The sequence below is a fragment of the Mustela nigripes genome, chromosome 16, assembly GCF_022355385.1.
Source record: "Mustela nigripes isolate SB6536 chromosome 16, MUSNIG.SB6536, whole genome shotgun sequence".
Classification (NCBI taxonomy): Eukaryota; Metazoa; Chordata; class Mammalia; order Carnivora; family Mustelidae; genus Mustela; species Mustela nigripes.
This window is the reverse complement of record NC_081572.1, coordinates 14,673,662-14,689,448: the sequence shown is the minus strand read 5'-3', so window position 1 is coordinate 14,689,448 and position 15,787 is coordinate 14,673,662. Positions and strand designations below refer to the sequence as shown.

Below are 15,787 nucleotides of genomic sequence, written 5' to 3'. Positions count from 1 at the left end.
AAAAAAAAAAAAAAAAAAAAAAAAGATACAAATGTAGTGATCCAAAGGGGCACGTGCACCCGAATGTTTATAGCAGCAATGTCCACAATAGCCAAACTATGGAAAGAACCTAGATGTCCATCAACGGGTGAATGGATAAAGAAGATGTGGTATATATACACAATGGAATACTATGCAGCCATCAAAAGAAATGAAATCTTGCCATTTGCGACATGGATGGAACTAGAGCGTATCATGCTTAGTGAAATAACTCAAGCGGAGAAAGACAGCTATCATATGATCTCCCTGATATGAGGAAGTGGTGATGCAACATGGGGGCTTAAGTGGGTAGGAGAAGAATCAATGAAACAAGATGGGATTGGGAGGGAGACAAACCAAGTGACTTAATCTCACAAAACAAACTGAGGGTCGCTGGGGAGAGGGGGGTTGGGAGAAGGGGGGTGGGGTTATGGACATTGGGGAGGGTGTGTGCTTTGGTGAGTGCTGTGAAGTGTGTAAACCTGGCAATTCACAGGCCTGTACCCCTGGGGATAAAAATATATGTTTATAAAAATTAAAAATTAAAAAAAAAAGATTTTATTTTTAAGTAATCTCTACACCCAACATGAGGCTTGAACTCACACCCCCGAAATCAAGAGTTACATGCTCCACCAACAGAGCCAGCCAGGTACCTCTTGAGAAGAACTTTTATTTTTTCCCTAAGATTTTATTTATTCATTTGAGAGAGAGAAAGAGACAGCACAAACAAGCAGGGCAGAGGGAGAGAGAGAATCCCAAGCAAACTTCATGCCGAGTACAGAGCCTGATGCAGGGCTTGATCCCAGGACCCCTGAGCCAAAACCAAGAGTCAGACATTTAATTGACTGTGCCACCCAGTCATCCCAAGGAAAAACTTCAAGAAGCCTATAGAACTCTGGTCATGGATAATTAGAATCCTGTGTGTGCATGCATGTGGCATATATGTGCCTAAGTGTGCTTTTAGGTATCTGCTCCCTGCTGTGCACTTCTCTCCCATTGATGCCCTCCTTTTCCCTTTGAGCATTTGGAAATGTGAAGAACATACCCATGAGAATAAGCTTCTTGTACTATATAGGTCCCACCGCAGGACCTTAGTGCCTCCAAACTTCTTAGCATGGGTCCAGATATACGGCTGCTGTTCTCCCTTAAAAAGGTATATTCACAAGCCTTCAAGGTTGCCAGAGGATGCTGGGTGGATACACTGTGATCTGCAGAGCCTTAGTTGTGCTGCTGCCATGTGGATTCTAGGGCTGTTTCAGGCCTAGAGGGAGGAAAGTCTTCTGAGCTCTGTCTCCAGCTGCTTATCCTGTGTCCTGCCAGTAGCAGGAAAGTTCAGTTGTCACTTCATTGTTGCTGCTTTTCACACTTCTGGAATGATGGGGCTTTGGAGGGGTTGTCAAACTCAGAGCAGCAGAGAGTTTTCAGAAGTAGATACGAAATCAAAAGCTCAATTGTGTTGGAGTTAGTGATGCAGTTACCCTCTCCTGAATTCCTGTTCCTAAAGTGGTATGCAGTGTTAGTGAGCAGACTTGCACTGAGAAAGTGTATGTGTTTAGTTTCAGAGAAGCTGCCAGATCGAAACCACAAATATTTAAGGTGGTCAGGCAGGAATGGCCTTGAGCAGCAGAGTGTTGGTATCAAGATTTAAAAAACTGTGCATTCTCTTTCTATGGAGCTGTTTTCAGGAGCCATGGCATTTCACTGTTTGCGTACTGTGTGTGGAATTGAGGACCTACCTTATAAAGTTCGTGCAGGGAAGCCAAGTTCAAACTACTCTGTGCCAGATAGCTCTGGTTTCATGTGTTTCAAGTCTTGGGATTTTTGTAGAGAATATTATTGTGGGTTTTCTTTACTTTTTGCAGGGGAATATGGGTAGTATCTATCTAAATGTAGTAGGCCCTTAGAGAATTAGAATGTATAGAAAAGAGAAAAGAAATAGTGACTTTTTCCATTCATCTATGCCAGGTACCCATTCTGTTTCTCTTTACTTTGGAAGGGTAGGAACCAGGTTCTTAATGCTTTTCCCTTTTAGCTCCAGGAGGATAGAAGAGGAGGACTATAGATTCAGATTTCCTCCCTTTGAAAATCTTCCTGTCTGGACAGTGATGGGGGTGGTTGTCATCGGTGTTTGGCCCCTCTTTGAAGCACTGGCTAAAAATGCCTGTTATTCATTGTGATGGCCGCAGCTTAGATCTTACCAAACCTGAGAGTCCTGGTTTCTGATCTTGACTTTGGGGCTGCTTTTAAAGGAGGTTTTGAATGCCTCATCACCAGACCAAATGCAGGAGAACTTATTTGAGTCTGATCCTTTTCTAGCAGTGTGCTAGGGACATCCAAAAAGTCTTCTGGTATTTTGTTCAGAAAGACTGTTGCTGGGGTCCTGATGAAGGGGTTTTGATTTGCTATTAGGAATTAATGGGAAGCCATTCTCTTAAAAGACTCCAGAAAATGCCTATGTCTATGTAACCCCTACCTAGATAGAATCTAACAGTATTGGGGTGCCTGGGTGGCTCAGTGGGTTAAGCCTCTGCCTTCGGCTCAGGTCATGATCTCAGGGTCCTGGGATCGAGTCCCACATCGGGCTCTCTGCTCAGCAGAGCCTGCTTTGCCCTTCTCTCTGCCTGCCTCTCCACCTACTTGTGATCTCTCTCTGTCTATCAAATAAATAAATTAAAAAAAAAAAAGAATCTAACAGTATCACTCCCTGGAACAGTTGATTTAAGGGGAAAAAAGCATACAAGGATTAAAATATGGATGGATTTTCAGGTGGGATATAAACTACTGTATTCAGCAGAATAATTTACAAAAATGAAAGGTGGTAATGAATGAAGGAAAACTTATGGAGAAATTATCTTTCTGAGATGTTAGGCTTTGTGTAAAGGATAAGATAGACTACGGTTGATATCAATGTGAGAAGAACTTTATGCTATAATGTAAATGTTATATACCTGTGTTGCCCAGTACGATGGCCACTGGTCACATATGGCTAGTGAGCACTTGCAGTGTGTTGAGACCGAGGAACCAATCTAACAGGTAATTTTAATTAGTTTGATCTGAAACTAGCCACATATTGAAGAGCACAATTCTTGATGATGAAATTTATTTGCTGCCCACTTATTTGTGCCAGCTTGGCACAGAAGAGCGTTTAAGAAATTATCTGGTCAGATTCCATTAAAATCCAGTGGCTTAGATCCTCTCTCCTGTGGCTTATTGCTCCTTCCTCTGGTTATAACACTTTCCACTCAGGGGGAGCAGAGAAGATGTAAAAGAACCATACACTTCTCAGCATCAAGGAGGGTGCGGACTGTAGAGGCCCCAGGTGTGAGTGCTGCTCTGCTGCCCAGCACTGGTCCAATTTCATCCAGTCTAGGCTGCCAAGAGATGAAGGTGGTTTTGATCTGCATTTCCCCCATCATATTAAACATAACTTCACGTGTTTATTAGCCATTCATAATTCTTTGAATTTTGTCAGCATATCCTTTGCCCATGTTTTTGTTGGGTTGTTTATCTTCATCTTACTGATTTTGCAAGGATTCCCCCCCCCCCCCAAACTTGGTGTTTGTTTTTCAACTTTGTTGATGGCTCATTTTGCTATCAGAAGTTTAAAGTTTTCTTGTCGGGCACATCTGGGTGGCTCAGTCTGTTGAGTGTCCCAGTCTTAATCTTGGCTCAGGTTGTAATCTCAGGGTTTTGGAATGGAGCCCTGTGTCGGGCTCTGTGCTCAGTGGGGAATCTGCTTGAGGACTTTCTTCCTCTCCCTCTGCCTCTCCCCCTGCTGGCATGTGCATTCTCTCTCTCATAAATAAATAAATCTTCAAATTTTTGTTGTCAAATCTATCTTCTTGTCTTCTGTATTTTATGTAATGCTTAGGAAGACCTTCCCCACTCCAGTGTTTCTTTAATCCTATACTTTCTTCTGTATATATGGAATATATATATATATATATGAGTTTCTTTCTAATACTCTCTTGTTTCATTTATCTCTTTGCTTATTTTTGTCTTAAGGATTTAAGTTTTAAAGTATTGGGTTGGAACTGTATGAAATTGCCACTGTTGTATCAAAAATTGTTAACTACCAGCCATATCATGTAGTTCAACCTAACATATTCATTAAAACTTTTTATTCTGAAAATTTCAAATACACACAAAAGTAGGGAGAATATCACACTAAATCCTTCTAACTTGAAATGCAGCTTCAATATTATTAACATTTTGCCAATTTTTTGTTTATTTCATTCTTCTGTATTTCATTCATTTTGTATATATCATCTATCCCCACTTTTACATTTTGCTATGTTTAATTGACAAATAATTTTAACACCTCTTTGAACAAGTTCTTGCTCTAATCTCTATTTATAGAAATAGTTCTTTGAACTGACCTAATGAGTCTCTCTAGAAAAGTGTCAGTATCAACACTACTTATATGATCATATGTGTCACTAGTTAAGAAAACTTTGGGCATATAGCCAAATCAAAGGTAATTCCTTTGACTCTGAGGTAGGAAATCTCAATTCCGAGGATAATTAGCATTGAGATTCCTCTGGCATCAGCAATGGAAAAGACCTTTCAAGTCCTGGAGTTGAGTCATTTTGGAGTTAAGACCATGTTTTCAGGAACGCTGCTCCAATCTCCAGGTTTTCTTCCTAACAGGAGTCTTTGGAACCTTGTTTTTAAATCCGGGTGTCCTGCTTTGATACTGAACTGTCATTGACAGATCTGAACTGAAGTGAAAGCTTATCGATTGGGATTGAACAGTGCTTGTGATGCTCAGAAGAAGGGTGAAAAAAATAAGATGGTTAGGAGAAGAAAAGGAACAGAAAGGCAAGCTATGTGAAGGAGAAAAAGAGAATTCTGTGTTTAAAAAAACAGGAAGATATCACTCACAAGTCCTAGCTTTCCATATCTGACTTTTAAAATATACAATTAACCACGCTTCCTATTTCTCTTCAGAATTATACCGTTCAGCCGGCCTGTGAGATATGAAGATGTGGAACACAAGGTGACAACAGTGTTTGGGCAGCCTCTTGATCTGCATTACATGAACAATGAGGTAAGAGACTAGATGGATGGTGTGGGAACAAGGAAGGGTGACAGCTGACTACCTTTTTTCTTCCTGCTTCACTGAGGATCTTTTTAGTTTGTTCCTCTAGTGTCATCTGCAGGTTTTCATTTTCTGGAGCCTCTTTTCTTAATTCCAGTCATTCTGGGATTTATGGTTTTTACTACATGGGAGATGACATAGCTGTTTCCATTCTCCTGCTCATTCAGTGCCAGTAGCTCTAATACTCCACAGTGGAATCAGCTGTGGTACCAGGGCCAGGGCTTATATCGTCTCCTTGACGTTTTGTAGCTTATCTTTTTCTTTCTAGCGCAGGCTTAACAAGAAGCAGAAGTTTAGGAGGGGCTGGAGAGGTGTGGAAAACTGGTGGGTAGTTCCTATATTGACAGTCATAAATGCTGGATTCTTCTCTCAGAGTTTAACTACCAGCTGTAGCTTGTTTCCAAAGTTAGCACCTGCCTGAGTGATTTCTTTAACTCTTCCTTCTCCTGTCCTCCACTCCTCTAGTCCTTATTTTTTCATACTTTGAATATCACCCAGGATGGAATTCTTTTGAATGTCAATTACTTGGCTGCTTTCCCAGCTCCAGGAAAGGTACGAGAGGCTACAGTCTGCTGCTTGGGCTGGTGCTTTGCATTAGTGTGAGAGGCAGTGTGTTGATGCCTAGTAAAGAGTGTGCATCTTGAGGGAACTGAGTTGGAGGGCAAGACAGGAAACCCAGGCAACATCCTGGCTCTTTGAGAAACTGTGTAGTTTTGTTTTATTGGTTGAAGAGTTAAGAATCACCTCCATAAAGCAACCCAAGCGTCCATTAATAGATGAATGGGTAAAGAAGCTGTGGTGTGTATATACAGTGGAATATTACTCAGCTGTAAAAAAAAAAAAAAAGTGCAACAACATAAATAGACCTAGACGGTACTATGTTAAGTGAAATAAGTCAGACAGAGAAAGACAAATACCATTTGATTTCAGTTGTATGTAGAATTTAAAACAGAAAACAAGAGAGTAAATAAAGGAAAAAGCAGAAACCGACCCATAAATACAGAGAACAAACTAATGATTAGCAGAGGGGTGGGGGATGGGCAGAATGGGTGAAGGGAAGTGGGAGATACAAGCCTCCAATTATGGAATGAATAAATCGTGGGATAAAAGGTACAGCATAAGGAATATAGTCAGCGGTATGGCCACAGATGGGGGCTACGCTTATGGTCAGCCTAGCATAAGGTGGGGACTTGTTGAATCACTGTGTTATATGCCTAAAACTAATGTGACACATGTCAACTATATTTAATCAAACAAACCCTTCAGCTCGAGGGGAATTAAAAAAGACATTTCTTCCATAGTTTGGGGGCTGAAATCTATAGAAGCTGTGATTTGTTGGCTAAAAACTCCCTGGTCCCCTTTATACAAAATGTATAATTACAATTGGGTATATTGCTAAATAGCTAACAAAAACAAGACCGTCTGATCTTTTATGTTTTGAACGAATTTTAGAAATACAACAAATTTGGAAAATAAACCACTAACTCTATAGTTAATAAGTAATGCAGATATAAGTATTTTAAAGTATGTAAACTAAAACATTTGAAATACAGGATATGAGGGGCGCCTGGGTGGCTCAGTGGGTTAAGTGTTTGATTCTTGATTTTGGCTCAGGTCATGATCTCAGGGTTGTAAGATCGAGCCCTGCATCAGTCTCCACTCTGGGTGTGGAGCCTGCTTAAGATTCTTGCTCTCCCTCTTTTCCCCCAGCCCCCCAATAGCACATGCTCGCTCCCTCTCTCAAAAAAACAAAAACAAAAACAAAAAAAAAACAAGAGAACCCAAAAGATATAAATGTCAAATGCATAGAACTTTAAAAAATTGCACCTCAAGCTTCAGTTACTAAGAAAGTGAGGCTAGGGGTGCCTGGGTGGCTCAGTGGGTTAAAGCCTCTGCCTACGGCTCGGGTCGTGGTCCTGGGGTCCTGAGATCGAGCCCCTCGTCGGGCTCTCTGTTTGGAGGGGAGCCTGCTTCCCCTTCTCTCTCTGCCTCTGCCTGCCTCTCTGCCTACTTGTGATCTCTCTCTGTCAAATAAATAAATTTTAAAAAACCTTAAAAAAAAATGAGGCTAGAGTAAGCCAGCTAATTTGCATTTCCCTAATGCCTATGGCATAGAGCATCTTTTTAGGGCTTATTAGCCATTTGTCTATCGTCTTTGGGTAATGTCTGTTCAAATCCTTTGCCCGTTGAAAGAATTGGATTATTTGTCCTCTTACTATTGAGTTGTAAGAGTTCTTTGTATATTCTGGATATCTAGACCCATACCATATGTTTAAAAATTGTAGTTTGTTTAAGCTAAAGCCTCCTTCCTTTATTCTATTTTATTATTTTTTAAAGCCTACTTCTTTTATTTTAAAGAAATAAATTCTTTAAACAATAATTTAAAAATAGGGGCGCCTGGGTGGCTCATTGGGTTTAAGCGTCTGCCTTCGGTTCAGGTCATGATCTTGGAGTCCTGGAATCGATCCCTGCATTGGGCTCTCTGTTCAGCAGGGAGCCTGCTTCCCCCTCTCTTTCTCTGCCTGCTGCTCTGCCTACTTGTGATCTCTCTCTCTGTCAAATAAATGGATAAAATATTATTAAAAAATAAAGATTTTATTTATTTATTTGAGACAGAGAGTGAGAGAGAGAGAGAGACAAGAGACAGCGAGCTGGGTGCCTGGGTGTCTCAGTGGATTAAGCCACTGCCTTCGGCTCGGGTCATGATCTCAGGGTCCTGGGATCGGGTCCAGCATTGGGCTCTCTGCTTGGCAGGGGCCTGCTTCCCTTCCTCTCTCTCTGCCTGCCTCTCTGCCTGCTTGTGATCTCTCTCTGTCAAGTAAATAAATAAAATTCTTAAAAAAAAACAAAAAACAAACAAAAAGAGACAGCGAGTATGAGTGGTGGGGAGGGGGAGAGGGAGAAGCAGGCTCCCCACAGAGCAGGGAGCCCAATGTGGGGTTCAATCCCAGGAGCCTGTGATCATGACCTGAGCCCAAGGCAGGCACTTAACCTACTGAGCCATCCAGGTGCCCCCAAAAGAGGCAAATTTATAGAGACAGAAAGTACATTAGTGGTTGCCTAAGGGTCTACAGGTAGGAAGAGGGAATGACTACAAATGGGCACAAGAGCTTTTTGGAAAACTGGGAATGTTTTAAAATGGAATTATGGTGATGGTTGTACAGCTCTTTAAATTTATTAAAAGTTATTGAATTGTACACTTGTACCTATCTATATGGTTTCAATTAGTTTTAAGACCCCCTATATCCAAAGGGATTGTTTTCCTTCAATCTTACTTTTTTCTTGTGTATTTTGCTTATTTTTTAGAAACTAACAACTTTTCTTTTATATGATTCTTTTTCTGTGTCCTGTGTCACAGCTCTCCATCCTGCTGAAGAACCAAGATGATCTTGATAAAGCAATTGACATATTAGACAGAAGCTCAAGCATGAAAAGCCTTAGGATATTGCTGCTGTCCCAGGACAGAAATCATGTAAGTAGTGCCTATGATGGCCTGGCAGCTGAAAACAGAGCTTGCTCTCCTTCAGGGGTTTACCTGGCTGCCTGGACAGAATTTTGTGCTTCTCAGCTGCTATTAAAGCAAACACACAAGGGAGGGGGGCAGGTACCTGGGTGGCTCAGTCAGTTGGGCACCCGACTCTTGATTTCAGTTCAGGTCATGATCTTGGGGCACTGGGACAACAGGCTCCATGCTCAGGGTGTCTGCTTGGGATTCTCTCTCTCCCTCTGCACCCCCACTTCTCTCTTTAAAAAAAAAATTTTTTTAAAAATGAAGCAAGCACTTAAGTGCAGCCCAGCCCACCATGTCATTGGCCAGATAGCATTTTGCATGTGATTCACTGCAAAGTCAAATCTATGTTAAAGTTGCAGCTAGGGGCACCTGGGTGGCTCAGTGGGTTAAAGCCTCTGCCTTTGGCTCAGGTCATGATCCCAGGGTCCTGGGATCAAGCCCCGCCTCGGGCTCTCTGCTCAGCGGGGAGCCTGCTTCCCTCTCTCTCTGCCTGCCTCTCTGCCTACTTGTAATCTCTGCCTGTCAAATAAATAAAATCTTTTAAAAAATAAATAAATAAATAAAGTTGCAGCTAAAGGTTACTTGGCTTGTGGCATGGGAAGAAGGAAAATATATAAGATAAAAGAGAAAGTTCTTTTTCTCTGTACTTACGTTGTTTCAATTTAATTTGGACCCTAACAAGAGAGTTTTGATTAGGGTGGAGATGCTGATTAGCAAAGACTGCCAAGGATTTGACGCTGTCACGTAAATCTCTCAGCAACTCCTTAGCAACCATGCCTGTGTCATGTGACACATGTAGGAAACAAACTTTTCTTTCTGTTCAATGGAAAAGAGGCCACGGAGTGGAGGGCCTCTTATAGTTTATCAGTTGCTGCCTTACCAAATGGCAGGCAGTCTGCAGGGGCCGGCAGACATGGGAAATGATCCCTTATGTAGCTGCTTCTCCTAAAATGTCTCTGAAGGCCTACATTTCTCAAGTGATTGCAGTCTGAGTCTGTCTGTCTTTTTTTTTTTTTTTTTTTTTTTGATTGCAAACACGAGCATGAGTGAAGGGCAGAAACAGAGAGGGGGGAAGCAGACTCCCCACTGAGCAGGGAGCCCCATCTGGAGCTCAATCCCAGGACCCCGAGATTATGACCTGAGCTGAAGGCAAACTCTTAAGCGACTGAGCCACCAGGATCTGTCTTCTAACCACCAATTTCTACACCCGTTTTCTTAAGATGCATGTTCCTAAAGGTTTCTTGGCACTCCTTTCCTTTCCTTATGCTTGAAAACAGCCAACCATGGACAGCTGAGATTGCTGTGTGAGGACAGTGAACGCACCACACAGTAGGACAGAGTTTAGATGGAATGGTGCTCATGCATTTATCTGTTTATTTCAAGATTTATTACCATTATTATTATTATTATTAGAGAGAAAAGAGAGCACAAGCAGGGGGTAGAAACAGATGGAGAGGGAGAAGCAGATTCCCCACTGAGCAGGGAGCCTGACACCAGGCTCTATCCCAGGACTCAGAGCATGACCTGATCTGAAGGCAGATGGTTAATCAACTGAGCCACCCAGGCGCCCCTGACCTTTTATTTTTAAGGAAATGTATTGGGATTGGGCTGTCCTAATGATGAAAGGGAGGCACAGGAGAATGCAGTTGGGGGCCTTAGAATAAAGAAGACTTTTTCTAATATTACAGAAGTATCCTTGTGACTGAGGATTGTTCTCCTCTGTCCCAGATGTATCTCTTTTCTGAATATGTTTTGGGAAGTATTCTGAAGTAAAATATATATTTTATTACTTTAGTTCTCTGTTCAAGTTACTCACTTACTCCTTATAGTCTTTCTTGATTGCCTACTGTAGAGGATCTAAATGTAGCCTAGCATCCAGGGTTTATCACCAACTACCCTGCTTTCCAGCTCCCTAGTTTCGTCTTTCCACATTGTTCAACCTACTCCCCCATTCTGCAGTTCTTCCTTTTCCCTCTTTACCATGGCTGTCACCTTGTTTTCAGGATCTAGCTTGATTTACCTGCTACAGTGTTGTCATTGTTTTTCAGTGAGGCCATCTTGATTATTCCCTGTTCCTTTAGTCATTGGATAAAATGTGCCCACTAGTTTATAGGTTGCTTGGTAATTGCCCTCTAGTTGTTGCATATTTATAAGTTTTACTGCAAAAGATTATTAAGCTCCTCAAGAGCAGGAGCCATGACTAATTGTTTTGGGACCCTACCCCACCTATCTTCTTAAGAAAACACAGTGAATGCATCTTGATTATTCGGCAGAAGTCAACGGAGATCATATTCAGCAAACCCTTTCTATACAGAAGAAGCTAGAATTGGGGTTTGGTTTAATGGAGTAGTTGCTTGATTGGGAGCTAGGACCCTTGATTATGATCCCTTCATTCCCTTGATGAGAAGATATAGACAAGTGGTTCTTTACATCCACTTTCTCATCCTTTAAGGGGTGCGCATGGCTGCAGATACTGCTGCAACACCCAGGCTTTGAAAGATGACCACCCAAGCTCTGATGCCTATGACATTGCATTAGATGGCACATAAAATAAATGCCACATTGATGCCTCTCTTTCTAAGGACTTATATTTTTAAAAATTACTGTAATGTCAGTATAACCTTTTATAAAGTTGAAAAAGACAATTATTGGGGTGTCTGGGTGGCGTAATCAGTTAAGCATTTGACTCTTGGTTTTGGCTCAGGAGTGATCTCAGGGTTGTGAGATCAAGCCCTGCTTGGAGCTCCACGCTCCTCGGGGAGTCTGCTTGGGATTCTGTCTCCCTCCCCCTCTCCCCCTGCCCCTCCTCACTGCTTACCCACTCTCTCAAATAAATAAACCTTTTAAAAAAAGAGAATTATCCTATGTAAACCTATCATTGTAACATATTTATTGATATTTATATGTGCCCCCGCAGTTTTGGCCATATGTATACATACTTTAAATGTTGTCATGTGGTCATATAATTTTCTAATTAATTTTCTCACTTAACATTGTCATGCACATTTTTCTAAGATAATTTGTAATCTTCATAATTGTTATTTATAAAGATGCATAAATCCCTTGAATTGATATACCGTAATTTAATTAAATAACCATTTTTGTTACTGTCAGGTCACTTAACCTGCTCCAACTTTTTGCATTTGTAAAGATTTACATTTAAGACTAGTAGTGGTAATGGTAGTGATGAGATCTTTTCTTGGGAACTTCCTCAGCTATACTTCAGGGTTTTTTTTAATAAAAAGATTTTATTTAGGGGCACCTGGGTGGCTCAGTGCATTAAAGCCTCTGCCTTCGGCTCAGGTCATGGTCTCAGGGTCCTGGGATCAAGCCCCACATCAGGCTGTCTGCTCAGCAGGGAGCCCCCTCTCTCTCTGCCTACTTGTGATTTCTCTCTCTTGTCAAATACATTTTTTTTTTAATCTTTAAAAAAAAGATTTTATTTATTTATTTGTTGGGGGGAGAATATGGAGGGGGCTGAGGAAGAAGCAGACTCCCCACTGAGCAGGGAGCCTGACATGGGGCTCAATCCCAGGACCTTGAGATCATGACCTCAGGTATACTTAACTGACTGAGCCACCCAGGCGCCCCACTTCAGGCTTAATAAACACAAGTATCAGGAACTGGACTTGCTGTGTGCTCAGGAGTCCCACCTTGAGAACAGTGCTTCTCTAACCCTCTGTGATGAAATACTAGTTTTATTCTTTTAATTTCCAATCTGCTATGGACCAATTCTTTTTAAAACACAAAAACTGGAAAATGAAATGGAAAAATAAATGAGGGACATACACAGTACAAGACCCTAGTTCTTATTGCTAGAGCTGATAGGCAGAAAGTCACTCTGCTAAATTGCTGTAAAAGCTTGTAAAGAGTTATTTTCTGTTTCTGTATTACCTTGTTGAGGATTATTACACCATCGGCTGTCGCCGGGTCCCAGCCACACAGAGCACGCTTGAGCGCCCTGCTCCAGGACACCACAGCCCCCTGCTTTACCTCCAGCTGCTAACTGACAGTCACTTAGTTTCTCTACTGAGTTTCTTCCATTTGTAGCAATCTGTTGCCTCATCCTCCTTTTGTTACCACTTACACCTTCACTTCCCTTCTTATTCCTGTCTTTAGATGTGCAGTTTTTCTTTCTGAATTCCTTTTCTACTGATCCTTCTATGACAACTTCTGATCTTCCCTTTGTATTTACCTCTCCTACCTCACCTTGCCAAGGCCATGTTGCAAGCTTCATTATTGTTCTTACCTGAGAACTCCTGGAGTCTGGTCATCACAGAACCTCCCTTTAGTCTGAAGAGCCCCTCTCTAGCCTTGCTTTCTCCTGCCATTTTAAGATACTTCATCGTCTCCTTCAGTAGTTCTTGCTGCCTTAGGCCTGTGCCCTGGACCATTAACTCTTTTTTTTCTAAGATTTTATTTATTTATTTGACAGAGAGAGAGAGAGATCACAAGTAGGCAGAGAGAGAGGCAGAGAGAGAGGGGGAAGCAGGCTCTCTGCTGAGCGGAGAGCCCGATGCGGGGCTCAGTCCCAGGACCCTGAGATCATGGCCTGAGCCAAAGATAGAGTCTTAACCCACTGAGCCACCCAGGCACCCCTGGACCATTAACTTTTAATTTATTCCAATTACAGACTTCTTCTCCAACCATGTTTGTGTTTAACTTTTCACTCTTGACCTTATAACTTCCTAGATTCAGATTTTCCACTATCTTAAAATAATCTCAAGCTTACATTCTTTTGTCACTTCTGTCCCAGCTACCTTAAACTGATGATGGCATTTTGTTTTGTTATCTTAGATTCTCCCTGACAAAAGTAAACTTCTGATCTTCTCATCCAGATGTTGCCCACTTCCCAAATATCCCAACAATGAGTTTGATGCTATCTTGTCTACTATTTAAGTTCAAAATATCAAGGATAATCTAAATAGTAATTCTTTTCAGTCTTTTTTTTTTTTTAAAGATTTTATTTATTTATTTGACAGACAGAGATCACAAGTAGGCCGAGAGGCAGGCAGAGAGAGAGAGAGGAGGAAGTAGGTTCCCTGCTGAGCAGAGAGCCCGATGCGGGACTCGATCCCGGGACCCCGAGATTATGACCTGAGCCGAAGGCAGCGGCTTAACCCACTGAGCCACCCAGGCGCCCCTATTTTCAGTCTTTTTAAAGTAAAGGGCAAGTGCAGGAAGATAGGACCAAAGTTTTTGAGTATAATAGCTTCAGTCTGGCCCCTCTTTAAACCCAACACCTTACATGTATAAGTGCTTTTGTCTGTCATTTGACTCTTGCAACTTTTAGAGGTCCATGGCAAGCATATGTACTCACCAGTCTATTTGTGGGGAAACCAAGACTTAGGGTCACTTGCCCGCGGTGAAGCAGCCAGTGGTGACAGAGCTGGTCTAGAATCCAGATCTTCTGACTTACAGTTCAGTACCTATCAGTTACCCTCCCGGAAAGGGGTCTTAGAGTTCTTGTAACCCTTGGAAGATCTCCCCCAGGTTCCTCCACAGTTTATCAGAAGCAGAACAGAAAGTATAATGTTGCCCATGGGGAGAAGTTGTGAGATGTTGTGTCACTCTCTTTCCCACAGCTCGGAGGGTAACCAAGCTGGAAGAAGGTGCAAGGAAAGACAGCGTTTTCAAGGGATTATATGTGGTCGCCTTTAGTCCAGAAAGGCACCCTAATCATATATAAGCAGTCAAAGTCTAGGAAGCACTGGAGAGTACAGATAATGAAAACACAGATTTAGTCACCTTATCGCAATTTGGGTGAACCCTTTATTAATTTTTTTTTAAGATTTTATTTATTTATTTATTTGACAGAGTTCACAAGCAGTCAGAGAGGCAGGCAGAGAGAGAGAGGGAAGCAGGCTCCCTGCTGAGCAGAGAGCCTGATGCGGGGCTCAATCCCAGGACCCCAGGATCGTGACCTGAGCCAAAGGCAGAGGCCCCAACCCAGTGAGCCACCAGGTGCCCCTGGATGAACCCTTTAAATACTGAGTGTTATCTGGGTGCCCGGGTGGCTCAGTCATTAAGTGTCTGCCTTTAGCTCAGGTCATGATACCAGTATCCTGGGATCGAGCCCCGAATCGGGTTGCCGGCTTGGCGGGAAGCCTGCTTCTCCCTCTCCCACTCTCCCTGCTTGTGTTCCCTTTCTCACTGTGTCTGTCTCTGTCAAATAAATAAAATATTTATTAATAAATAAATAAATAAATTAAATCTTTAAAAAATATATTGGGGGTTATCTTAGAAGAAAATACAACTGTCGTAACTATTGTAGTCTTCTGTGCAGTCTCTTGGTGCCACCCTTGAAACAGAGGACTGGTGCAATCCTGGGGGCCATTTCTCACCTTATGTTCCTGTGAACCAAACTGAAATAAACACACAGACACACACACATGCATGCACGTGCGCGTGCACTCACACACACACACACACACACACACACACACATTCCTTTACCCCCTGCAGAACTGAATCCACTTGTTCATTTTGTCTCTACCACCAAGATAATCTGTGAGCCTACTCTTGTGACCACTTTTTCTGTTGATCTCCTAGTTTCCAGTCACTGCAGTCTTTATGGATGTGGTTCCCTGGTAATTTCTCGTGTTGTTTGTGTCAGCTATACGCACTGCTACCTACAGAGTCCTTTGGTGAGATTAACACTGAGTAGTCAAATGTCACCTTCTGTTTGCTATGAATGTTATACAACATTCTGTTGGCCACGCTTTATACTTGTGGGCTCTCCTTTCGCTCCACTACAGTCCCCTTTTGTTTTTCCTAGCCCCTCCTTCCTCTTTCCCACTTCTTTTTTTTTTTTAAGATTTTACTTATTTATTTGCCAGTGAGAACGAGAGAGAGAGAGAGAGAGAGAGAGAAAACAAGCAGGGGCAGCAGCAGGCAGAGGGAGAAGCAGACTCCCCGCCAAGCAAGGAGCCCGATGCAGGACTTGATCCCAGGACCCAGGGATCATGACCTGAGCTGAAGGCGGAGATGCTTAACCAACTAAACCACCCAGGCATCCTCTCTCTTTTCCACTTCTAAGCTGTGCTCAAAGTTCCCTGAATCCTTGCATGAACCTCATTTTTGTTTACCATGCAGTTCTCTTTTATCCCCTTAAATCAGGGTTTTCAGACTTGACTGAATATTACAAATACTTGAGG

At 42.2% G+C, this 15,787-nt stretch overlaps 1 protein-coding gene across 2 annotated transcripts in view; it reads left to right on the top strand.

Annotated features, from left to right (window-relative positions):
- Positions 1 to 15,787, top strand: part of MAP3K3 (mitogen-activated protein kinase kinase kinase 3) — a 62,138-nt gene that overhangs the window by 23,276 nt on the left and 23,075 nt on the right. For both annotated transcript variants that reach the window (XM_059380057.1, XM_059380058.1), the window contains 2 exons: positions 4,969 to 5,068; positions 8,478 to 8,591. In XM_059380057.1, coding sequence (XP_059236040.1) covers positions 4,969 to 5,068; positions 8,478 to 8,591 — 214 coding nt within the window. The remainder of the gene's footprint in view (positions 1 to 4,968; positions 5,069 to 8,477; positions 8,592 to 15,787) is intronic.